At 42.4% G+C, this 26,501-nt stretch overlaps 1 protein-coding gene across 14 annotated transcripts in view; it reads left to right on the forward strand.

Annotated features, from left to right (window-relative positions):
* Nucleotides 1-26,501, forward strand: part of dgkza (diacylglycerol kinase, zeta a) — a 517,457-nt gene that overhangs the window by 394,299 nt on the left and 96,657 nt on the right. For all 14 annotated transcript variants that reach the window (XM_069896152.1, XM_069896153.1, XM_069896150.1 and 11 more), the window contains 2 exons: nucleotides 24,886-24,926; nucleotides 25,828-26,000. In XM_069896152.1, coding sequence (XP_069752253.1) covers nucleotides 24,886-24,926; nucleotides 25,828-26,000 — 214 coding nt within the window. The remainder of the gene's footprint in view (nucleotides 1-24,885; nucleotides 24,927-25,827; nucleotides 26,001-26,501) is intronic.

The raw sequence follows: 26,501 nt of genomic DNA on the forward strand, positions 1-26,501 counted from the left end.
AATGTTTATCCTGTTAAACCTCACCCATCTATGAATCCTTTCTGTAACTTTGATTGCGTGCTTCACAAACTGAAAGATTTAGAAATAGAATTCCTGCCAAATTAACTTCTCCATCTCAATTCAAACAAGTGCTGTGATTCTCATTGAGTGTATAATATCTTAAACATTTTCCAGAGACACATTTTAGATTTTAGTCTGTGTGCTATATTTTGTTTTTGCATTGAAGTAGTAAAATGGAGCATATCTGCAGGATTCTGTTCCCTGTTAGAACGTATAGAACAATACAGCACAGTTCAGGCCCTTCAGCCCTTAATGTTGTGCCGACCCATATATTCTTAAAGAAAGTACTAAACCGTCCCTAACCCATAACCCTCTATTTTTCTTTCATCCTTGTGTCTGCCTCAGAATCTTTTAAATGCCCTCAAATGTTTCAGCTTCCACTACCATCCCTGGCAAGGCACCCACAATTCTCTGTGTAAAAAAAAAAAACAAAAAAACTTGCCCCTAAACTTCCCTCTGTTAACTTGGTGTACATGTCCTCTGGTGTTTGCTGATCCTGCCCTAGGAAACAGGTGCTGGCTGTCCACCCTATCTTTGCCTCTCATAATCTTATAGACCTGTGTCAAGTCTCTGCTCATCCATCTACACTCCAGAGTGAAAAGTACCAGCTCAGCTAACCTTCCCTCATAAGACTTGTTTCCCAATTCAGGCATTTCTTTTGTTCTTTTGATAAGAATGCAAAATAATCCTGATTACAATCATACATATACAATGTACATATACACTAAAATTATTACATGTTGTAGTTGAACAGGAACAAACAACATCTTTAATAAAACAAAATCAAATAGAGATGATAAATACAAATGTGAGATAATAAATATTCAGTTACCCTGGTGCAAAAAAAAAATGGTGTTCCAATAGTGCAGACACTTCTTGTGATATTCGAGCAATCCATAATTAGTGTAACAAGGGAAGGTTAAATTGCAGGATAGCCATTGGGGGAAAAAATTGTTTTTGAATCTTGAGATACTGGGTGTCAAGCCTCTGCACCTGCCCTAAGGTGAGAAATGATTGTGACCAGCATAGCGGGGTCCTGCATGAGTTAAGAGAGAACATCTTTCAATGAGCTTCTGTGTTTCTCCAGCACTTGTCTATCCAACATCTATGTGATCTTGGTTTTAAAACCAGCTTGTCTGTCAGCAGATCTTGCATCCTCTATTGATGGGTGCCAGTTGACCCCATTTACAAAAAAATTTGCAAGTCTTTTAAAGAAGTTTTACCTTTAAAGAATGGGAAATCCTGGGAACCTGCAGCAGACCAGATAACATCCAAGAAGAGCAAAAGTAGAGAAGACATTTTGAGTCTAAGTCCTCCTTTGCCCTTCTGTTTTTATGTGCATTTGTTTATAATAGAAAAAAATGTTATTTCTGGGAATTATAGTGTTTCTCTTTCTTGGCATTCAAGCCTGAGCCCTCCTAGGTCTGTCTTATTTGGACTTTGTGCACAATGTTCTGACCTCTCCATGTTGTGCATTTTGTTTCCTCTCTCAGAAATGCAATAAATTTTTGCTGTGACTAGATAGCAAGAGGAAGCTGTCCAAACTCAATCCAAGTAGTACTCTTACTGAAAAGATAATGCCTCATATTGATGCATATACAGAGTAAACTCTTTCAAGACTTTAAGCAATTCACTTAGAGCAGTTGGCAGTGAGCATCCCTTTTAATTAAAAGCAAGATTATGGGAGCAAAATCTTTGGAGAGGTGCATTGCAAATATTATTGTGTATGCTGCGTGTTTCAATCCTTCATCCAACTTGTTTCATTCCACTATGTTTGCTTCAATCAGATTTTTACAGACATAGAGGATTTTCTCATCCTGTTAACCTGCATGAGATCCCTGATGTGACCAAGATGTTCAAGTGCTAAGGCATGGTGCAAACTGAATTTGTGTCTTGTTTGTGCTGCTTGTCTTTGTATTCTAAGTAGCTTTGGCATCTCAGACTTGATCTAATGGCTTCCTCAATTCAGCATGTGATAGCATCCTCATGCATTAATCTGAATAAACATTAAAATGAGGATACCTCATTGCCTCACGGCCTAACTTCATCTGGTGTGTTGAGGAGTGATTATAGAGGCGTGTGACATCCCAGGTTGATTTGAGGGTCGGGATATCCGCAAACGGCAAAGCCTCAAAGCAACATAAGGTGTACATGTACCTCCGGAATCTTCCTCTGTCATCTTCTATTTTGTGAAATATGTGTAACAGGACTTCTTCTTTGTTTTTCTTTATATACTTACCTCCTTTCTTAAAAAGGTGGATCACATCATGGTGAGTACTTGGGTAAAATGCTAAATCTAGAAAAATATTAAGTAAAACCTACTTTATTTATTCTGCATTTTCTGACTTCAAATGGTATCTGTTTACTTTTTGAAAACAAAATCTCGGATTGTTGGGATAAATGTTGTGAATTTTATGCTGTTTTTCTAATGCATGGTATAATTGTGAATTCAGGTTGTTAATTTGCTTCTAGCATTTATTCTGAGTTTCAAATCACTGTGCAAGACCAGTGGTGAAGGCATCATCAAAATGCCACAGTGCAAATCCCATCAAACCAGCATGCACCAGTGGGGACTGGTGTGTTAGGGTAAGGTACCATTACCCGTGGAAGAAGTAACTGTAATGCAAGCATTCAATCGCAGAAAGATTCAAATAGATTTAATATATGCCCAACATTAGGACAAATGTTTTTATGTAGGCATACCATATAACCACTTACAGCACAGAACAGGCCAGTTCGGCCCTACTAGTCCATGCCGTAACAAATCCCCATCCTCCTAGTCCCACTGACCAGCACCGGTCCATACCCCTCCAGTCCTCTCCTATCCATGTAACTATCCAGTTTTTCCTTAAATGTAACCAATGATCCCGCCTCGACCACGTCTGTCGGAAGCTCATTCCACATCCCTTCCACCCTTTGACTAAAGAAATTTCCCCTCATGTTCCCCTTATAATTTTCCCCCTTCAATCTTAAACCATGCCCTATAGTTTGAATCTCCCCCACTCTTAATTGAAAAAGCCTATCCACGTTTACTCTCTCTGTCCCTTTTAAAATCTTAAACACCTCTATCATCCCCTCTCAATCTTCTACGCTCCAGAGAAAAAAGCCCCAGTCTGCACAACCTTTCCCTGTAACTCAAACCTTGAAATCCTGTCAACATTCTCGTGAACCTTCTCTGCACTCTCTCTATTTTGTTTATATCTCTCCTATAATTTGGTGACCAAAACTGTACACAATACTCCAAATTTGCCCTCACCAATGCCTTGTACAAAATCATTCACTTTGGCCCTCATTAAAAAAGAGAACTTCAGGGCTCAGGATCGATATATATTATTAACGTGTTTTAGACTGGTACTGAAAGAATCAAAATCACTTCTATAATGCCGTCTAATTGTTGCGACTAGAATGCAAGAGGATCGTAATTATTCTTCAGCCAATCATATCTCTGGTTGAACCACACTAGGAACCTCAGCAATTCTGGGCATCAGGATATCATTGCAGCCAATGGTGTTTGGTTAACCATAACAATTCTTGGACTGCCCGAATTAAAAAAGAAAGGGATTACACAAATGGCATGTAGAAGCTTTGTTATTCACTGATGATCTGCATTAAGTGAAAGGTGATGTAAACAGAAAATGAAGAATGAAACTAAGAGGAAAGACTGAAAAATGCAGAAGTGTGCTGTAAGTGTCAGTTATACACTAAAGCAAAATGTCTGTAGTTGGTGTAAATCAGAAATAAAAATAGGATGTTGGAAATAGTTTGCAGTTCCTAAATCTCTTGGTCACCCGTCACTCATCTCCTCACTGGCTCTCACTGAACAACATTCCTTCAGTATAGAGAGGGCTGATTGTGGTGGTTTCAGGTTAGAGGACTGAGCCAATGAAAGACTGCGGATGCAGGGGGACAGTGCTTGTGCTAGCACAGACCAAGCTTTGAGCTATCATTGACTCATTTACTGAAATGCAAGCAGCGGTGAGACTTAGACTAAATATCTACAAAACAAAGAGCCCCAATGAGAACCTGCTGAACATGGACTGGGAAGCAGCTCTCGAGGCATATATTAATGATCATTGCCAGGGTCAGCACCAAGTGGAGGGGAATTCGTGACCATTTCCCCTGCATATGAGGTATTGTGACAGGCAACCATCCAGCACCACTCATAATCCCCCACGCAGCTGGAACCACTCTGCCAGCACCAGGGAAACGCGCATGCTTGTTGCCTGCAATGTATCATGGTAAGGTTGAGGATACAAAGCAGGAGAAATCTCCAGGGACCATGGGTGAGGAGCACGGGGTGGGAAGGGTCCGCGAAGCAGCCCACAGTATTACATCCACCTGAGGGCCTGTTGAACTGGCCTTGGTCTCTGTGCTGATGGAAGCTGTTCCCCTGCGCTGCCTTCCTATCTGCCACCTGTTGGGGAGGTGCGCGGAGGAGGTTCATGGAAAGCAGCTGGTCGCTCTGTATTTTTTCTTGAGATTTTTTTTTGTATGTGCTGTGTAGTGTCTGTGTTGTGAGTGTGCGCACACTGTGGTCTGGAGAAATGCTATTTCTTCTGGCTGTATATGTACAGATAGATGATAATAAACTGAACTTGAATTGCAATGTAGTGAAAGAAGAAAGTCTTGCTTCTGGAACTGTTTATCACAATCTACCACACAAGGCTAATGGGGGAGGGGGGGTCATAGAAACCCTCAGATGCACTCGGTGAAGCATACACCTCGGACAGCACTGGGACCCTGCAAATGCCTGAGAGCCCCTGAAGCCCCTTTATTGGCGCATGGTCCGAGAACAAATGCTGATGCAGAATGGAGCTTACAGGTTTGCGCAGGGCAGCAGCACTCCCCCCCTCAGTGAGAGAGTTTTTGAAGGTCATATTGTGCCCCACCCCCCACTGTTACCCTAATGCCTCCTGCTAAGACTTGTTCTGGCACCGACTCTGATCATTGCCTTCAACATATTGGAAGAGCCATTGGTTTGTCTGAGGAAGAATGTTTCAAGATCAAGACCTCCAATCTAGAATATGGCTCAGTCTACCAGCCAGCCATGATATCTGCCCTTCTGTACATCTCTTTAATCATGGATGTCTTCGGCAGGCAGCTTAAATTATGGGAGAGATTCCACCACACTGTCTCAACAGAATTTTGGTGGGGAAAATGAACCGAAATGTCAGGGACAGTTCCCTAATCATGCTTAGTCAGCACTGACCAGCAGGTCCTATCTTTCACATGTCCAACACCAAATTCCCGAAAAAAGACACTGCTTTCTGAGTTCAGTCATGACCAGTTAGAACGATTCAAAATGGTTCTCAAAGCCTTGTTGTAAAATGTGTAACATCTGCTTCGACATGCGGGGATGCTTGAGCTACACTCACCATCAAAAGGAGCACTCAGGAGCAGACTGTAGCCGAGGGTAAATGGCAGAAGGAGTGCATGGTGTCCCAAGCCGTTCAACCACTTACAACTCCTGGCTCAGCTGCAACGGAATCTGCAGGTCCCACATTTGCCTCAGAAGCCTTCCCTGATCCTGAGAGACCTCAGAAGCTGACAGCTGAAGTTACTGGCGCTGTGGGGAAATGCGACTTCCTATGTTTCTTTTCAAGGAAAAGATGAGTGAGTGCGTGCATTTATTGGCTTCAGCCGATCATACACTGCACTCGTATAGCTCTCTGCGATCCCCTCATGAATCTCAAGGGGTTCCACTTGCTCTACATTCAAGTGGTGTTGACCTCCCCAGTCAATGCAAGGTGTGATGGAAGCTTGCACAATTCCTTTATCTGAGGTAACAGTGATATACTCCTAATTAATGGACCGTGGATCCTCTCCTTGGCTTCTCACTCTTAGTCTTTAGCATTGCCGCTACAATGCAATCCATTGCATCAAGATGAACTCTTGATGGATTTATTTAATGGGATATCACTATAGACTGCAGGAATACTTCCTGTGTACTCTGCAGAGTTGACTCCTGGCAATTGCTGACTGCTCTTGAACAATGTAGCAAGTAGATTCTAACAAAAAGAGAAGCAAGAAGCAGATGGGATTTCAATAAGGGAGGGGTGGAAGAGGACAAAAGAGAACGAGCAGCATCCGCTAAAAGCATGTGGAAAATCTCAGAGGCAGGCGGAACAGAAGGAAGTCGCACTTGGCCGTGCTATTGGAGTCATTGAGTAAACTGCCGGGCCCCGGGAAATGTGCAGCACAATGGGCTCAGTGCCCTCGCAGAAATCTGGCTCTTCAGTAAAGAGCTTGGTGAGTGAGAAGTGGCCTCAGCCAAGTCTCAAAGTGCCAGCAGTTTTCTTCCATTGTCCAGCAGGCCACGCTTGCACGGGATGCTGAGGGGGATTCTTGAAATTCCCAGCCAGTAGACTTGGGATTACTGTGTCAGGCAGTGTAATTAGATCCAAACAATACACGAATAGGTTGAAAATGCTAGTTGCTTCATAATTGTGTTAATCCAATATGAATCTCTGTAATGGCTGCTTGAAATGTTGAGCTTTGTTCACATCTGCTTGAATGTGTTGCACCTGCTGTTTATAATATCTCTCTCCAGACAGGGTAAATCCTTCCTGGCAAACAGCTTCTTCTACAAAGTACTCTTGCAGATCACTTGGGATATGTCGAGGCTTGCACTCAAATAGCTCAGCAGAAGTGCTTCCAGAGCCGATTTCATGAGCAAAGTGCCTCCAAAGGAGTTGTAATTTAATGGTACTCTCTGTTAAATTAAAAGCCACAGTTAAGTATATTGTCCCATGCTGACCCTTCCACATAGTAATAAATGTATGGAATCATTTAAATTTAAAGGGAAGATCCAGGACTTGGTGAATTATTTGCCCTCCTTTTCAGAATTGCAATTTGCTTGTTTGGACTTGGGAGGCAGTGACTGAAGTCTAATATTCCAAGGCAGGAAACCTGTGCTCATCAAAATGAAAGGTGATTGGTCTGAGGCTCTGGGACAGGAACGTCTGAGTAATAAATGACAGTGGCACGAAAGGAGATCATTTGGCCCATCCTGACTGTAAAGACAATAAAAAGTGGCCCCAGCCAATCCAGTCATCCTGCAGATCAAGGGTGTTCAAGGGCAAATCCAAGTACTGCCTTTACGTGAATGCACCTATTTCTGAGGATTGGCACCACCGATTTCATGCCGATAGACTCCCCAAAGCCGATTTAAATTTAGACATGTGGCATGCTAACAAGCCCTTTTTCTCTCATCACCTCCTGATGGATGGGATAGAAGCTGCTGACTCCCTTTGTCATCATTTGCATCTCTCCAGCCCAGATATTGTGATGCTGCCTGCCCCCAGAGTTGTCCCATACATAGGTACAGCTCTGAACTCCTTTGTCTGAATGGCCTCACTGTTTGCCTGGCCATTCTAATTTAGGCCCTCACAGACAACTTCTCCATCAGAGTTTCTATTAAACTGAGTAGTTTCTATTGAAGCCAGACAAGTCATCCTCCGAGGAGCAGAAGTTTTTGGGCATTTGTGCCTGTGCATCGACGTTGCTCCTGCTAAACGGTTTAAACTCGGAGAAGTGACATGTCTGTACGAGGCATTCAACCTGAGCAAGCCCAAGTATTTTGAGGAGCTGCTGAACCGTGATGATGGGCTGCAAAAGCTCGTTGTCCTGCGCTTCCTCAATGACACGCACATTGAAGACTGCCCATCTGTGCTGCTGGTCCTCAGGAGCAAACATACCGAACCTCCATGGGTCAAGGCAGACTCTGTAATCTTGCTCTGCTGAGTGTAGAAAGAGAATAAACTGGGAAAAAAAAACTGACTTTGATCACATCATAGACAAATTTCCATCAGTGAAAGCAAGGAAGGTGCATTTATAATTTTCATGTAATGCCATAATTTGTTCATTAAAAGATTAACGAGCTTGACTTGTATTTTTGACCTGATATTATGGTCGAGTTATTTAAAACATAACTTGTATGTTTGCTCTATGATGCTAACGCTAAACACCAAATTTCATGACTTGTTCATGACAGTGAATCCTGATTCTGAAGATGGATGTCAGATGTTTGGACAGGAGCATAATATCAGTGGTTGCCATAGGGCTATTTTCCATAGATATGCCACAGCTGCAGGAAGGCAGTGGTTAATGTCATCTTAACTTACTGACCTGTTATTATTTGGATTTACCCCGTTCTTTATTTTTAAACAGCGATACAATGTTAGTAGGGCTGCAATCAACTGATGCTGCTCCTGGAGCTGGAGAAGATTGAAGAATGAAACTGACTTTTGCATTTTATTCCCATGTTCCTTCTGCCATATTATCTTCCCTCTCTTTGCGATGAATTCATTTTCAAAGATAATATCTTCACTATTTCTCTTTTACTCTAGTTAGCTACTCAATTATTTCATGATCATTTACCTTAAATAAAACATTGGCGTCATGCTGCTTTTTAGTCAATCAAGGTAGTCACATAATCTTTATGAAACTTGCCAGATCTGCCTATTTAATGATTCATTCACCTGTCCTACTTCTTGTGTAGCTTTAAAACACCTTTGTATTTTACTTGGCAGTACTTTCTATTGCCTCTGATTACTTTCCAAACTCCCATTTTAATTTCACTGACTTTCAGTCTTTATGTTCTGTGTGACAGAAGCTTCCCTTTTATTCCTCTGCCCTCCATGCAACTTGTTAGCCAGGGGGTTGAATTTCGCCTTGCTCCCATTTGAAACCTTTCCTACTGTAGCGGCAGCACTACTGAAATAAAGCGCGTCCACACAGCACGAGGGCGAACCAGTAACTGAACTTTATTTGAATATCTCCTGCTGCTTTAAGGGGACAATGCAGTTCCTGTCTGGGGCGCACTGGTCTAGAGGAGTGATGTCAGCGCATTGCGGATTCACTGCCTGCCCAGCGACACACAACCAGGAAGTGGCAACATCTCCCAGGCAACGCGCGTCGCCAAACGCGGGCTTCTCCTGAGAAGGGAAGGGGGGCCCACACCATCTTGTCTCAACTGTCTGGGGCGGCGATTTGGCCCATTTAACCGCACGGTCGCTTGGCCCGCCACACTACTATTTTAACTTTGTCCTTTTGCGTAACTATATGGAACTGAATTGTGATCACGACCAAAGAAACTGCTCTATTACTGGCACTCCTTGCAGCTGTACAGCTTTGTTCTCCAAACTCAAATCCAAAATTATCCCCTATTTGCCAGGTGTCAACCTTGGTAGAAAAGACATTAATGATACTATGAAGTCACTCTGGTGACCCATGAACTATTGTGACCGAGGGTGTGATCTATGTAACCAAGATGTGGATTCTTCCTGTAAATAGTGTGATAATATTTATCTGCAGGCAACTCTTTATTAATGATAAGAGAGGAAGCTTCAATAATGATTCAATCGGTTACTATAAAGCAAGCTGGGTGAGACTTTTTCTAATTAAGCCATTCATGTACAATATAGGCAGAGACTGAAGGTCAGGGCTGGTGTTCAAAGTTTCTATCTCTGCAAGTGTATTCAGACTCCGCATCCTTGTGTAGTAGGAGTCAACTGTGCTTTCTCCTATCAGTGAAACACCAGCCACTGTTTTACTGTTAAACCGGAGAAACAATTTTATAGCTGTTCTGATTGGAAAACTTAACACCTGTATTTCAATAATTTATAATTTTCTCCTATATTTTGGGAGCTTTGGATTGGAATCTTTGCTCACAGTTCTGAATTATATCCCTTTCCTGTAGAAGGAAAAGGTGAAGCAAAGGAAGTCTAAAAGGACATTATTCTGTACAATATTCAAGCATGGGAAAGAAAGGGAGAGGGCAGGGAAGAAAGAGAGGGAGGTGAGGGGAGAGAAAGAGACAGGGAGGGGAGAGAAAGAGAGGGGGATAGGAGAGGGGAGGAGGTGAGGGAAAGTAAGGGAAGATTGAGGGCGAGTAGGAGCAGTGTGGGAGAGGAAGAGACTCCTTGCCCTCAGTGTACTTGTGGGTCAGGATGGCATGGAAGATACCCACCAACTTTCCGCTGAATGCTTTCCTGTCACTATTCACACCTCATTCCTTCAGTTTGGTATTGCTGTCGAGGATGCACCAGTCGGCGAGTCTAATGGTTTTCTTTTCCTCCTGCCTTGCTTCAGCCTGCAAGTGTCAGACATTTCAGCTCATGTGAAATGTTGCTGCGTCTTTGGGCATCCTTCACTATGCCGGTATCTGAGCTGATGCTTGATGTGGATTGGCACAGGTGTGCAAAGTGCTTTCCACTGGCACATCATCCACAGACGCTTCCTCCTTGGATTTCTCACCCTGCTGCTGTTCTAGAGAGTGCATGTTGAACCTGGCATGTGGGCTCGCCTGCCCTAATCCCTCAAGGAAGGCACCCTTATTTCAACTGGTATCTGAGTAGGGACCGCCTTTGATTGCTCCATTTCTTTGGACCTCTCTCCTAAAGGGGAGTTCCTCCCTTCCCTCCCCTCCTCCCTTCCCTCCCCTCCTCCCTTCCCTCCCCCTTCCCTCTCCTCCTCCCCTCCACTCCCTGAGTATTGGTTTGAGACTTTGTGTGCAACCTGAAAGCTCCTACACTGTATCTATCATTGTGAATACTGTAATGTCACCATTTCTTTGGAAATGCTGGCCTTGAGCTGCTTCCTCCATGTGGTGTCCCAGGATGTGGGAAGTGCTCTGAAGTTCTAACTGGGACAGGAATTGCAGGCAATAAGCATTGGATACCTATCCATTGTTTTGTTGTAAGTGATCAGCTCTGAGTAAGCTTAAGAAGTATTTAATGCATGATGGCTACCTTGCAGCTTTGCAGATTGCAAGATTGTTACTTGGCTTTTCTTGTTTCCTGTATGTCTAGAAGAGCTGGTGTTCACTCGCATGTTATTTATCTACTTCTCAGCATGACAGCCTTGCCCCAGAATAACACTGACTGTTGGTGGTCGAGGAAGGCAGCGGATGATAAATGATGTGGTTTTTGTTGGCACCACGTTCTCTAAGTTTCTTGGCAGGATTGTATTATCCTCTTATGCATCTATCATCTGTTTGACTAACGAACTCGCCCCTCAGCATGAGAAACGCATTGAACATGCTGGAATAAGCTTGACTACTTTTCTGCACTCATATAGCATGTGATAGGTGTCTACAAAATTTGTATAAACTGAATTATCTTCCCCTGCTTTGGAAGATTGAGGAGGACCTTCACAGATGGACAAACCTGTCCATAATGTTGGTGGGCAGGGTCATCTGCATTAAAATGAACGATGCCAAGGCTACAATACCTCTTTCAATCCTTGCCTATCCTATTGCCCCAGAGTTTCTTTAAGACATTTAACAAATGTGTCAGACAGTTTATTTGGAGGAATAACGTAACCGGAGTCTCCATGGAGAAAATGACTTGCGATTAGTCGGGGAGGAATGAGTATCCCAGACTTCAAAAAAATACTATTGGGCGCCCAGTCGAGGTTTATCGCATTATTCTTTGAGGAAGACGATATATCCTCCTGGGCACAAATTGGTCGACGCATGGTAGGTAGGGGAGTAGATAGCAGGAGAAAGTATATAGAAATACAATGCTATATTAATAACCCAAAAAACAGACAGCCCTTTACTAAAGCACATAACTCAAACATGACAAAAGATCAACCAGATTATCAGGTTAAAAGTAGGGCTGTCCTCCAAAACACCCCTAACCCAGAATAAATTAATTCCTATAACTATGTGTCGCAAGATTTTGGACACCTGGTGTTAGAAAGGGATCAAGTATATCGAGGACTGTTATGATGAGGGGCAGCTCGTGTAATTCGAGCAATTAAAAAATAAATTTGATTTATCAAGTAAGACCTTCTTATGTGATGTTTGTAAAGTTTGAGTCTGTAAAATTAGAAATAAAATGTTCCAAAAAAGTGCCATAGATGCTCAAAGGTTAGACACTGAACTCAGAAGCTATTTTAAAGAAGGTGTATTGCAAGTTCATTCAAAGTAAGGCAAAGAAATGTAATTTTTTTAAAGTTTTCTGAGGGTTGACTTTGTTGGTTGAATTGTACCATAAAATGCAGTGCAATAATGTCCCTACAACACTGTTAACAAATGAAAATGGTAAAGCTACAAATCATTGGGCATCAAGAAGGCAATCCTGGATCATGGAGATGTGGGGTGGGTTAGTAGACCCCTGAAAAGAAAGGTTGTGATATGTCAAATGTGAACACTTGAGACCGAATCCACACCATGAAGTTCAAATTTATTTTAAAACTTGAAAAAAGTGAAAAGGCAGTTGCTTTGGCCTATCACGTCTGTGTTGACTGTTTACCACACGTGCATTAATCTTGTACCAATCCAATTTTATTCGCCCTGCAATCCCATCAATCCTCCTCCAGTTTGACCATTCACCTCCACCCTGGGGGAAAATTACAGCGGACAATTTATCTGCATGTCTTTGGGACGTTGGGGGAAACGAGCACTCTCAGGTAAAACAGCCCGGTGACTATGTGTCGGCTGGAGGCCAGGGTTGACTCCAGGTCACTGGAGCTGCCAGGCAGCAGCTCCTCCAGATGTACCAGTGTACTGCTCTTGCTGCAGAAGAAACTAAAGAATTAAGAGCAGGCTCTTAAGTGTTTGCCTTTCCATGAGATCAGGACTCCTTGCCTTATTCCAATTTCCATTGATTCCTTCAGACAATGGCATGCCAGTCTGCTGACAACTTCTAAAAGTAAAGGTGGGAACAATGCAGGAATGGGCTCTGAGCAAATACTGGATTTATGGCCAGACTTTTACAATATTTCACCATCACCTCTGTGAAAAATGCAGTTAGGATACAAATTACAAAATCGCCCTGGTTTACAACCCGTTAAGAATTAAAGATGGAGCAGTTAAACCACAGCTTTTCCTCTCCTTTATTAAACGAGACAGAAAGCACTTATTTTTTTATTGTCTTAAGTTACATGTCCATGCAGACATTGATTTGTAGGTTTTTTTTATGATGCATTCAACACATTTAAGGTTGGCCTATTAAGTTTGTGTTGACCATCAAGCACCCATGCATTAATCTTGCACCAATCTAGTTTTATACAGCACCAGTTAACAGCCCATTTCAGCCCATGAGTCCGTGCTGTCCTACACGTACCTACCCCCAGTACGTCCTCGTTGACTGAAATGCCTGTATGTCTAAATTAAAAGGTTGGCTACCCCTGCTTTAGTGAATTTAAAAAAGTTATCAATCACAGTCTTCAATATACTTCAAAACTGAGCACCCAGTATGCTCTTAGAAATAGTAACTATTCCAACTTTAAAAGTGTTGAATGTATCACAAAAAAAAACACTTCCCCAAACCTGCAAATCAATGTCTGCAAGGACATGTAACTTGAGACAAAAAAAACTAAGTGCTTTTTGTCTCGAGTGTAATAGAGGAAAATTATTAAAGGGCTGTAAACCTGGGTGATTTTGTAATTTGCATCCTAACTGCATTTTTCACAGAGGTGATAGTGAAATATTGTAAAAGTCTGGCAACAAATCCAGTATTTGCTCAGAGCACATTCCTGCATTGTTCCCACTTTTACTGTCAGCAGACTGGCATGCCATTGTCTAAAGGGAAGGGTAACAAAGGAGGATGGAAAGAAAAAAATAGTTTGTTTATATTTCAAGTTAAACAATCTTAATGTTTTTCTGTGCTGCTGGTGTCTGCGGTCAAAAGACTCGCACCAGGCTGCGGATTGCTGGGGACTGACTCGACTAGCCGAAGGGTTACCAGGTATTGGATCCAGGATGCGAGAGGGTGCTGAGAGCACTGTAGATTTCATGATCCTGTCGGAGGTTCGACTCTGGAGCTTGGGTTGCTGATGGTTTGGACTGAAGGCTGTGTGTCTGCGGGAAACGCACAAGGTGAATCCACAGGCACTCAGTGACGCGAGGGATCTCTCTTTTGTTTCTCTTTCTCTGAATCTAAGAGGTGCCCAGAAATTTCTGCTGATGGGGAGTTTGTCTGCCTTATGACAGACTAAAGCAAATTTTGTGTAAAATTACACCCGTTTTATTACATGACAACAAAGAAATCTTGAAACAAAGAAAACCTTTTGAAGTGAAGAAATCTAGGAGAATCAACAACAATTTGTGTGTTAAAAGCTCCCACATGCAGCAAAGAAATAAGTCACCATACTTATCAAAATGGGTAAGGTCAATTAACTGGGCGACGACCCCATCAGGACAGTGACCATTGGCAGAGGACCAGCAAGGGGTTTAGTGGCTGAAGGACTCAGTGGCTATGGGCTGTTGGTAACATGGTCAAAGGACTCACACAGGATGTGGGCTGCTGGAGATTGGCTCATGGGAGCTTTGATTCATCTCGAGCAACACTCCCTCTTTCCTCGATCTCTGTCTCCATATTGTCGGACTCTGGCTTTACCTTACTCTTAATTTAGTCTATGTGTGGTCTGAGTCCAGCGTGTTCTTTGAATGAAGTGATAGGAGAAGGTATTCGGTTCAACAGTCAGTTTATTACACAGCACAAGAATAAAACTTAACAGAGCTCTGGGTCAGTCGTTAGTTCATAGGTCACCTGCACAGTGAGCTATTCCCCAAGACTGACCCCTATTGTCCAGTTGGCTCAGTTTATATAGATCAACATTATCATACAGAACAAAAGTTGTCTTCCTTTGCTAGATCTTTTTGCATAAGGGTTATCACAAGTCATCTCCTGTTTTGCAGATATCTGGGGTGTAGCGCTCCCATCTTAATCCTCCAGGCCAGACTATCCTGTTGTTTTGATCAGAAATTAATTCATCCCCAGATATTTCTAATCACCATTCTGTTCCTGTCTGGCCAATTTCTGCTGTTCTCTTTAACACCTCCTCATGCCTTAATCTTAGACTGGTTTTCCATTCCCTTTGTTTCTTGCAGGCCATTCTTTGTTCTGGTCTGGCCTGTGTCTCCTGTGCTACTCACCACCTCCTTCAGTTTGAGCATTCCTCCTAAATCGTTTTATGCATTTCCTCTCCCTGTATTTGGGAGCAGACCATTTTGCTCAGCCAACTTTGCTCCATGCTGTGATTGCCACTTAATCACATTCCTCTTTTCCCCTGAACCATGCAGTCAATATAAACTTATTAATTAATCATTTCTTTCATAATGTTTTAACCCCTAGATTCCAACAATATCAGGAGAAAAACTCTTGACAGGCATCTTCTACAAACCCACCAACTCCCACAGCTGCCTCAACTACACTTCTGCCTATCTTGTCCTCTGTAAGGATTGTAATCCATTCTCTCAATTCCTCTGTTTCCGTCACATCTGCACCCAGGATGAGGACTTCCATGCCAGATCATCAGAGATATCCTCCTTCTTCTTACAATGTGGCTTCTTACACATGTGCCCTGGCCCCCTCCACCCCGATACGCAACAAGGAAAGGATTCCACTTTGTCCTCCACATCCAACGTCTTCTCCTCCACCATTTCTGCCATCTACTACATGATCACCACTTGACACATATTCCCCCCTCTGCCTTCCATAGGCACCGCTCCATCTGTAACTCCCTTGTCCACTACTCTCTCCCCACCAATTGTCCTCTTGGGACCTACCCCTGACACTGCAGGATATTCTCCACTTGCACCCACGTCACCTCCCTCCCACCAAAAGTCCTTCCAAGTGAAGCAATATTTCACTTGTGAATTTGCATGGGTCATTTACTGCATCCGATGCTCCAGTTGTGGTCTCCTCTACATCAGAACGACTAGATGCAGGCTGGGAGATCACTTTGTTGAGCACCTTATCTCTGTCCACTACAGAGATCTACCAGTGGCCACCTATTTCAATTTCCCATTCCATTCCCTTGCTGTCCATAGTCTTGTGCACTGCCAGAATGAGACCAACTGTAAATTGGAGGAACAACACCTCATCTTTCATTTGGGCACCCTCCAACTGGATGGAATTAATATTGACCTCTCAGGCTTCTTACCCTGTCATCTCCTCCTAGCTCTGTCTCTCCTTTCCATCTCTTTTTACACAAAAAAAATAGAAATTCATACTTCCATCCCTTATCATATCTAATTTATGCCTTTTGTTGGTCTGGATTCCTTCCCCAGCCAGCTTTGTCTGAATTCTGAGACTTTCTGCGATTTCCTGCTTCTGCTTATTCCTTGAAGAAGGGCTCAGGCCTGAAATATCGGCCATATATCTTTGTTTCCTATGGATGCTGAAAAGACCGAGTTCCTCCAGCATTTTAGTATGACTTTACTACAATCATAGTGCCTGCATACTTTCATGTTTCACTCATGGGTCCCAGGTATCAGAACTGGAATTTCAGATCAGATTTCAGATATATTGTCAGAGTACATACGTGACATCACATACTGCCCTGAGATTCATTTCTCCTGCAGGCATGACAGAATTACGACTAATTGGTAGTGCAAAATATAAACTGCACATAGCATGAACAAGTTAACAATCAAACAATCAAAAGAACTGTGAACAAATAATGAATCTGTGCAATACAGGCAGAGCAAAGAAAATCAATAAAGTGCACAAGTAAGAGTCCTTAATTGAGTCCCTGATTGAGTTTGTTGTTGAGTCTGATGGTGGAGAAGTAGCAGGTTTTCCTGAACCTGGTGGTGCGAATCTTGAGGCACCTCTACTTCTTTCCTGATGGGAACAGAGAGTGTGGTCTTAGATGGTTGCTGCTGCCCTTTGATGGCAGATTTCCCTGTAGATGTACTCAATAGCAGGAAAGGTTTTACCTGTAATGTCTTGGGCTGTGTCCTTTTGGAGGTCATTAAGCTCAGGGGTATTGGTGTTCCCATACCAGACTGTGATGCAGCCGGAAAGCACACTTTCCACACACCTCTGTAGAAATTTGCCAGAGTTCCTGATGTCATACTAAACTTTCTGAAGAAGTAGAGATGCTGACATGCTTTCTTCATGATGTCATTGATGTGTTTAGTCCAGGGAAGACCCTCTGAGAGAGTGACTCCCAAGAACTTAAATTTGCTCATCCTCTCCACCTCTGATCCCTCGATGATCACAATCAGCTCCTTAGTTTTGGTGACATTGAGTAGAAGATTGTTGTGGTGCACCATACAGCCAAGTTTTCAATCTCCCTCCTGTATGGTGACTCATCCCCATTCTTTCTACAACCCACAACCGTGGTGTCACCGGGAAATTTGTAAATGGTGTTATTGTCATACCGAGCTACACAGTTGTAGGTGTAAAGTGAGTAGAGCAAGGGGCTAAGAACACAGGCCTGTGATGCTGCAGTACTGATGGAAATTGTGGAGGAGATGTTCTTAACAATCTTCACAGATCTTTGACCTGAAACTGGCATTTTCTGTTCTTATTTCATATTCCAACATCTGAAACTTTTCTGGTTTCCAATCTTGAAGGATCCCTGGCAGTTTCTTCCATTGCTCTTCTCATTCACTCTCTTTGCTCACTCACCCTGTCCTATGGCATCGTGATACTCAAAACTCCTCAGATCCTGGTTTCAAGATGAACCTTAGCTCTTGTTCCCACACTCCAAGCTGGAAGTCAAGCATTCTCTAATCTTCCTGACGACAGTCTTAAAACAAAAGGTTCATGGTTATTCTTTCTTTTTCAATCTTTTTATTAATCATATCAGAGCTAAACAATACATGAGGAGAATAGGAGTCCATAATGATAAGGGGGGGGGGGGTAAAAAAATCACTATGACATTATATGATATAACATACTGTATTGCTGGACAATTACCGAATATGTTCTCATCTCAAACTGAAATCTTCAAAAAAAAATTTTTATTATATAAAACCCCACCTAATCTAAGAAGAAAAGACTGGGAGCCTATCCTGAGAATTTATTAATAAAAATTAATTGTCTAGTCTTCACCAACTAAGAGAAGAGAAATAAAATTAGATATAGTCCGGAAGGGAAAATAATAACACTAAGTGATATGGAAGTAATTTATAAAAGATCGTCGTTTCTTCAAATTTAACAGAAGTATCAAATGTACAACTTCTAACTTTTACTAAAGTTAAACATGACGTAATTTGAGAGAACCATTGAGCCAAAGTAGGTGAATTAGAATCTTCCCATTTAAATAAGATAGCTCTTCTAGCCAGCAGTGTAGAAAAGGCTACAACCCGATGTGTGAACGTGGGAACTCATCCCACTTTGGGAACTATAATTCCAAAAGGAGCAGTCAGTGGGTTTGGTGGTCCATGTTGTCCATGTTGATTCAAGCATAAATCATTCCACGAGCAAAAAAAAATGGACTGAAGGGGAATCACTTCAAGAAGTGAAGTGGTGATATTTTTGAGGATGTTTTCATTGGTCCTTCCAGGAAGGTTATGTAAATTTTGAATTGTGACAGTCTATAATTAATTTTCATTGAAAAAGATAATTTAGCCAAAAAAATTGCCTGTTGTGCACTTCCTTGAATCAAATAAAATACGGAAGTTTGTCCAGGCAGATGTGACCAGTTTACGGAGGATGAATGCGGTATTTTCAAAAACAGAGAATCTGCCAGCAGTTCAAAACATTTCCTGTCTGTCTAACCACTTTAAAATGTTTGCTTGGCTTGAGTTCCAAAAGTATTTCCTTTCTTTTACTGTACCCAAAACATGTAATTATCACACACTGTTATTAAGTGAAAGTCATAGATTTATGATGCCTTTCTAAATTAGAAGTTGCAGAACTCTCTTCCTCATGAATTTTATAATACACATCAATCATCTCTATTTTGCTTTGTCCTTATTTCTCTCACTTGAAAGAAACATTTCATTTCTCCAGATGGAATATTTTGTTCTTGGCCCAAGCAGCTCTTCTTGCTGTTTGCTAACATGTTAATGAGAAAGTCGCACATGAAAGAAAAAGATAAGTAGTAAAGTATTCTGTTTGAATCGTGTTGGTTGAGGAACAAATGTTGGCCAAGACTCCAGGGGATGGATTCTATCCTTTTCCAAGTAAATGAAAGGGATCTTTTATGACCACTTAAGAGGTGATACAATCTCAGTGTCGTACTGACTCTGGGCCAGAGCTAACTCTGGGCCAGAGCTAAGCCACTGGTTGGTGAGGGAGATGCTGATAACATTATTTTGTTATTTATGCCATTACTGGGAAGGCCAACATTTATTCTGCTTCTAAGCTGTTGACTACAAGTTCCATCCTGCAGGTGGTCTCATGCATCTTGCTTCTCTCCTTGGCAGTAGGCATTGCCCTTTTTGAGAGGGTGTTTCTGGGAGAGAAACATTCGTGGGCAACATGAGCTGCTGCCTAAAAGCCCTACTGGTGGAAGGAATAATGAAGGGAGTCAGCCAAGAGAGCTCCTTATGTACTGGATGGTCGTGAGCTTCTTGAATCCTTTTTGGAACTGCTGATTTGTGCTGCATAGACACTCAAACAGCTTTGAGGTGGTAATGTGTTAGTTACTTGCAGCAAGGTACAGCCTCTCATCTGAGCTTATAAATATAGCCTAATATGGCTGATCCAGTGGAGCTTCTGCTAACAAAGACCCCTCAGAATCTTGTGGGTTTCCGACCATAGTGGTGCTATTGTACATCAGAAGTAGGTGATTTCTCACTGTTCAAGCTAAGTCGCCTTTATTTGTCATTCATACCATGCTCCCACGGTAAAGACGAGATTGCATTTCTCCAGGACCACAGAGCACATTTACATAAATATAAGAATTGAAGTTAAACACAATAAAATATTGAGATGTATTCAGTAAAGGTCCATGGTACATTCTCCACATATGTTCTGAGAATTCAAGAGCCTGATGGGGAAAAAAAAACTATTGCCCAATCTGGACGTAAGGGCCTGAATGCTACGGTACCTCCTACCGGATGGCAGAGGGAGAACAATTTACATAAGGAGTGTGTGGATTTCTTCATGAAATTTATTGCCTTTCACCTCCATCGAGTGTTGTAGATGTCCTTCATGGTAGGAAGAGAGCCCTCAATAATCTTTTCCACTGACTTCACAATTCTCTGTAGGGCCTTGCAGTCGAGGTGGTGCAGTTTCCAAACCAAGCGGTGATGCAGTTGCAGAGGATCCTCTCAATACATCCTCTGTAGAATGTAGTGAGGATGGAAGGTGGGAGATTGACTTTCCTCAGCCTTCACAGGAAGTAGAGGGGCTGCTGGGCTTTCTTGGTCCATGTTAAGGGACCAGGTGAGATTTTCCGCCAAGTGCACTCCGAGGAACTTGATACTCTTGATGACCTCATCGGTCGAGCCTTCAGTGGTCAGCAGAGCATGGTCCCCCCGGGCCCTCCTGAAGTGGACAACCATCCCTCAGGGTTGCATGTGATGTCATGTATGTATTCCGACAACAAATCTAAAATCTGATTGAATCATTTGATATTTTGGGAAGGGACCTTGTGTGTTCTCTGGGGAACATCGCAAGATGCTCTACTATTTACCTTTCTAATCCAGATATTCGTTGTTCGCCAAGGGCCAGCTTCGACAGGCTTGAGTCTTGTCAGAAACCTCTGCCTTTATAGGCTTTTACTCTTTCAATTCAGTACTGGATCACAACCCTATCAATGAACAGCTTTGTTTAATAGGCAATAAAAGTCAGTCTGAGTCCCAGAGAGGCCAGTGCTCAAGACGACACAGACAGCGGATTTGTACGGTGATCTGTTCAAGCTGTTGTATTTTCAGTTGTTGCTCCCGATTGCAGAGGAGGACCATCACAACGTGCTAACACATGGTGGTGGTGTGAGTGACATCTCCACTTCAAAAGCAGCAGCTTTGCCGACAGTGTAATTGAGAATGATCATTCAATCTGCTGAATCAGGCCAAGGGTGGGTGGTTTGCAGACATCATCTTAATTAAAATATTAAATTGCTGCCTTTTTTTAAATCATTTACTTCATCTGCCATTGCTCATATTACAGTAATGGGGTTACCGGTAGTTCATTTGATGATTACCAGTAATAATGAGCTTATATATTCATCAGTTCTGTTTACCCAGCTAAAAGGAAAGAAATCATTGTTGGATAGGGCCGCACAGATGATTTACCAGGACTTGAGTCTTGGATCAGGTGGGCCATTATTCCCTGGATTATACAAGGCAAAGAGGTGAATGTCTAGAGCCATGTAAAATCATGAGGGATAAAATGAATATGCATGGCTTTTTCCCAGGACTCTTCCACTCTGAGAATTGTCCACTGTATCCAGACCTTGAATATTTAGTAGGTACCTTGATAGATTATTTACTGAGTAATATGTCAAGCAGTGTGTTTTGTGCTCAGCTTGGAATGAGCAGAAATTTTGGAAAACCCAATGCCAATTTTGGAATTCTTGTCATTGGCTTTCATCCACCCCTACTCCAGCAGCACTCATGCCTTGCCCACCCATGTACCACTGGGGTTCATACCCATCCCCCCACCCAAATCATAGGCCCTCACTTTCTGTCACTAGGCCTTTTCACACCGCTGTGTAAAATGGGGATTCCTGGGAAATTTCCCCAGACCACCCTCTTCCTGTGGTCTGAAACGGCAAATGGCCAAGCAGGGGAAGCATCATGAAGTCAGTGCTTGTGTGCTAAAAGAAGTATGTGGGAGAGGTGTTTATGCAATAGGATTGTGGATTGAATTACCTAATATATTTAAGCATTTGTTTTATTGATAGCTGGAAAAGCCTCACCTGCCATTATTGTGCGATCTGACTTCTGGTAGGACTTCCTGTGAGTCCGTAATGTGTCACTCACTATGTCATCGCTGGGGGGGCAGGACCCCCTTAAATTGCCAGGGATGGCAAATTATAGGGAATTTGGACTGAGGTGTGAAAGGCCCAGGAGGTCCTGCCTTCGCAGAAATTTCACCCGGGTCCAAGTAGGGTCACTGCTTGCCTGTGGTGTGAAAATGCCTACTGGGTCTTCCTTGAACCTTTGTGTTCCCACTGCATCATCTCCCTGGCAGCTTTCACAGATTAACAAAGCCTTGCACAGAAGTGCACTTGCACAAATTTGGACCAAGGCAATGATGAGATCTTGAGTTGTCTTGGGAAACCCAAAGGGGATATCAGAGAGCTAATTGATATTAGGTGCTCCTTGTAGCACTGTTGGCATTAGCTTCATTTATTCTGCTGTGACCAGGTTGGATTTATTCTGCGTTTTGCTGACAGGACATATCCAAGTAGTTTTGCACATTGTTGGGTGGATGGGATTGTTATAATTGTACTGAATCATCATGGCAAGAGACACGAGTTAGTTCTGCAGGGTAGCTCTTCAACACTACAGCTGGGGTGGTTTCTGATGGTGCAGAGTGGCACGGTTAGTGTAGCTGTTAGCACAACACAATCACTGTGCCAGTGACCTGGGTTCATTGTATCTGCCTGTCTGGAAGGAGTTTGTATGTACCATGACTGCGTGGGTTTCCTCTGCGTGCCAGCATTTCCTTCCATCCTCCAAAAATGTACAGGGTCTGTAGGTTAATTTGGCAGCACGAGCTCGTGGGCTGGAAGGGTATGCTGCCATGCTATATCCCTAAATTAAAATTAAGAATTCGGTACTCTCATTTGTTTCCTGATCAGATATGCAGTGAATTGAATTGCCTGAAGACTGGCTTCTGTGAGGGTGGGGCTTTGTGAAGAAAGCCCAGGTGGATGGTCCACCCAGTATTTCTGGCTGAACATAGTTGCAAGTGCTTTGGCCATGCCATGGCTGATAATGGAACATTCTTGGAAGGTCCTTCCTCCCATTTCCTTCCCACCAGCATTCACATGTGTCAGAACTGATGAGCTTGAGCTCTGACCCATTGGTGGTGAGTTCTGCTTATTCTATATTGTTTTGATTGCTTATCATGCTCGTCATCCAGAATTGCACCTGTAGTCTTACCAGGTTGGCACATCATTTTCAGGTTTTCCTGGTGCTGCTCCCAGCATGCCCACATTGAACCAGGGTTGATCCCCTCCCGTGGTCATAATTGACCGATGTGGCAGGCCATAAGTTTACAGATTGTATTGTGTGCATTTCTGCTGCTGCACACCGTCCACAGTGCCTCGTGAATGGCTCATTATTTGCTCTTGGGTCCATTCTGACTGCATCTGATTCAACACAATGTGGAGTGAGTGTTCAGTGGTTACTTCTCCCGTAGCAGTTATGGATGAGTTCTTCTGCTACAGGTAGATCGGTGAGGATGAAGTCAAGTAGTTTATCTCATATTGGTTTGCTCACTGTCTATAGTGGTAGTAAGTGATCTAAACTAGCAGCTTGGTCCTTCAGGACTCAGCCATTTCACCAAGTGATAGGCCAACCTAGCCATTCCAAGTGAACATTAAAATGCCCTACCCAGAGTGTCTTCCTGTAGTCAGTGCTATATACTGTGGTGGTCAGCATTGGGGAAACACTGATGCATCAGTTCAGGGATCAAAGTAGGTGGCAGTTGAAGAGATTTCTTTTTCCATGTTTGACCTGATGTCAAGAGACTTCATGGATTCAAGAGCTAATGTTGAGGACACGGGTTGTTCACTCCTGCCTGTGCTACCCTCTGCTAGGCAGCTCCTACTATTGAGGTCAAAGTTCAAATTTATTGTCAATATGCATATAATCCTGAGATGCTTTTCAGTTCAAGTTGATTTGTTGCCTGATGAAACAGCGTTCTCCAGCCCACAGTGCAGAACAATGAAAAACGCATACAGACAAAACACAAACAAATGTACATATATTAAAATAAATTTAAAAAAACACAAACAAAAGAAAGAAATGTAAAGAAACTGCAATACAGATTAAACTAAATATTCAGTAATAAATAATGTGCAAAATAAGGGTCTTTAAATGAGTCTGAGTCTGTTATTTAGGAATCTGATGGTATAAGGATAGGAACAGTTCCTGAGCCTGGTGGTACGAGTCTTATGGAAACTATACCTCTTTCCTGACGGCAGCAGTGAGAACAGAGAGTGTGCTGGGTGGTGTGGATCCTTGATGATTGCTGCTGTCTTCAATGGCAGCATTCCCTGTAGAGTTTATCAATGGTGGAGAGAGCTTTTGCCTGTGATATTCTGGGCTGTGTCCATTACCTTTTGCAGGACTTGCCACTCAGAGGTTTTGGTACTCCCATTACCAGAGATGCCTGCCCTGGAATTAAGGTGGTGAAATCTCGTGTGTTGACTGTAAGATCTGATCATGGTTATGCCAGGTCTGCTATCTATGGGACTTCTCTCCCAACATAGACATCATCCCCCAGGAAGTCTTTGCAAGGTTGATGGACTGAGGTTAACATTGGCATTTCCAAATCCAAATCCAATGGCTGGATTGAGGCTGGGCGATCTATCCAATATAATTGTTTCTCTGCTATAATGCAGTGGTCTTTGTGCAACAGAGCGGCTTGATTGAGGTATTTTAGATTGTTTATCTGATATCCACTATACTCTGTAAATTGCTCAGGGATTGGTCTTTGAATACTTGCAAATGAATAAGTAGTATGTATTTTTTATATATATATATATATATATATATATATATACATATATATATAATATATATATATTTGCATCTTGTGCTGATTGCTTGAAAGGCTTCTCTGACTAATCTCACTCCTCCCTTTTACCTAAATTATTACTTCTTATAACAAATGTTATATTTTTAATTGTTTTTCTAACTCTTTTGTGAATTGAATCTGCTTTCACTATCTTTCCAGGCAGTACATACCAGATTCCATTAATGGTTTTGTTTAATTATTTCCCATACTGAGTGATCAATGAATCTGGCCGTGATCACTGAAACTAATTTTCCAATTGATATGGTTGAGCTATGTGGCAGATTTTCTGACAACTTCTCAATCCATTGATTCATTCCATAAATATTTTGGTAAAATATACTCTTCAGAAAAAAAGTGTCATGGCATAAATGCAACACACTGCAGAATAGTCTGATTGAAGCCTAATCCTTTTATTTGACCTTTTTTCTTTCAGCCACCACTGCTGACCGGTTTTACAGAATAGACCGAGCACAGGTAAGGATAGATATCAAATCATGACTAACATGTTGGCCATTATTCGATGGTTCAGCCATTTATGAAATACGACTTAGTATCCTGTTTTGCGAGCTCAGAGTGAGTTACATTCAATGCCTTTTGGCCTTGTCCCTATTCATTTTTGCATGTGTCAACCTTTGGTCAATAAACTAGCTGCTGAGAGTAAAAGTCCTAAATGGAGGACTCGTGTAAAAGGTTCCCTTACTGAACTCGTGTAAAAGGTTCCCTTACTTCAAAGTCAGAAGGATGTGCATTCAAGTCTTCGGAAATTTAAGTGTAAATATCTAGTTGTTGAAGATCCTATGGCACCATTCATAGTGATGCAGCTGGTAGAGTTGCTACCTCACACCTCAAGTGACCTGGTTTGATCCTGACCTCCAGCACTGTTTGCGAAGAATTTTCCTACTCTCCCTGTGATTGCACAGTTTTCTCTGATTATTCCTGGATTCAAAGTGGTGGGGTTTGGTAGGTTAATTGACTACTGTAATCATGTAAGTAAGTGATAGAACTGTGGAATGTGAGGAGAACAAAATGGGATTAGTGTGGATGGGTATCTGATGGTCGATGATGAACTCCATGGGCTGAAGGGCTTGTCACTATGATACATGACTGAGAACAGGGAATGTTTTCTCGGCTACATTAATCTTTCAGCCACCACTACTAATAAACCTGGATTACCAGGCCATTCATTGATGTTTGTGGACTTTACTAGTAATGTTCTTGTATGGTAAGAGAGACTGAATTGCAGAAGTTCCATTGGCTGTAAAACTACTGGACATCCTAAAATGTCTGCAATTATGAAACAGGTTATGTAACCGGAAAGCTGAATTTTCTAATGCATAGTTGTGCCTTGGATTATTTTTCCTTCACCCTCTTTCAGGAACACCTGCACTATGTGACTGACATTTCGCAGGATGAACTCTTCATCCTGGACCCAGAACTTGTTATCACCGAGACAGTGGGAACGTCACCTGGAATGCCTGATTTAGTTGGCTCATCAGATTCCTTCAACTTTCCATCCTCCTCTTCACCGCCATTGTCACCTGTCCCCAGGTAAAGAGACTTGCAGGTTTCTTGCAAGTACACAAGACTTCCTTGCTTATTGTAGAATTTATGACTGCGTGGATGGCTGTTGTGTAGAGCAGTGGTATGAAGATTCAGTGTGGGGAAAGTGTCAATGTAGAAAGAGGGAGGATAACTGCACAATTTCAAAATGCACTATGCTGATTGTGTGATCACTATGAATACTTGCATGGAATTCGTCTCCTACTCAACTCCCATTGGATTCCTTGAATGTGGCTGACAGAGTTGCAACACTCAAGTTGGCAAGCTGCAGGCTCTGGCTCCGTGAAAGTAGATAGGATTTTGTTCGAAAGCAGGTGTTCACCAAGGTTGGAAGCAAGGGCTGTCTGTTTTATTCGCTGAAGATTGTCCTTCACGTCTTTTATGTTGCTGGTAAAATTACCAAGGGAATACTCTACTGTTTTGATTGTGAGTTCGGAATTGGGGGTAATTCTCTCTCTGTTCTTGTAATAGGCAATGTTCAACTTCCAC

This window comes from Narcine bancroftii, chromosome 1 (assembly GCF_036971445.1).
Source record: "Narcine bancroftii isolate sNarBan1 chromosome 1, sNarBan1.hap1, whole genome shotgun sequence".
NCBI classification, from domain to species: Eukaryota; Metazoa; Chordata; class Chondrichthyes; order Torpediniformes; family Narcinidae; genus Narcine; species Narcine bancroftii.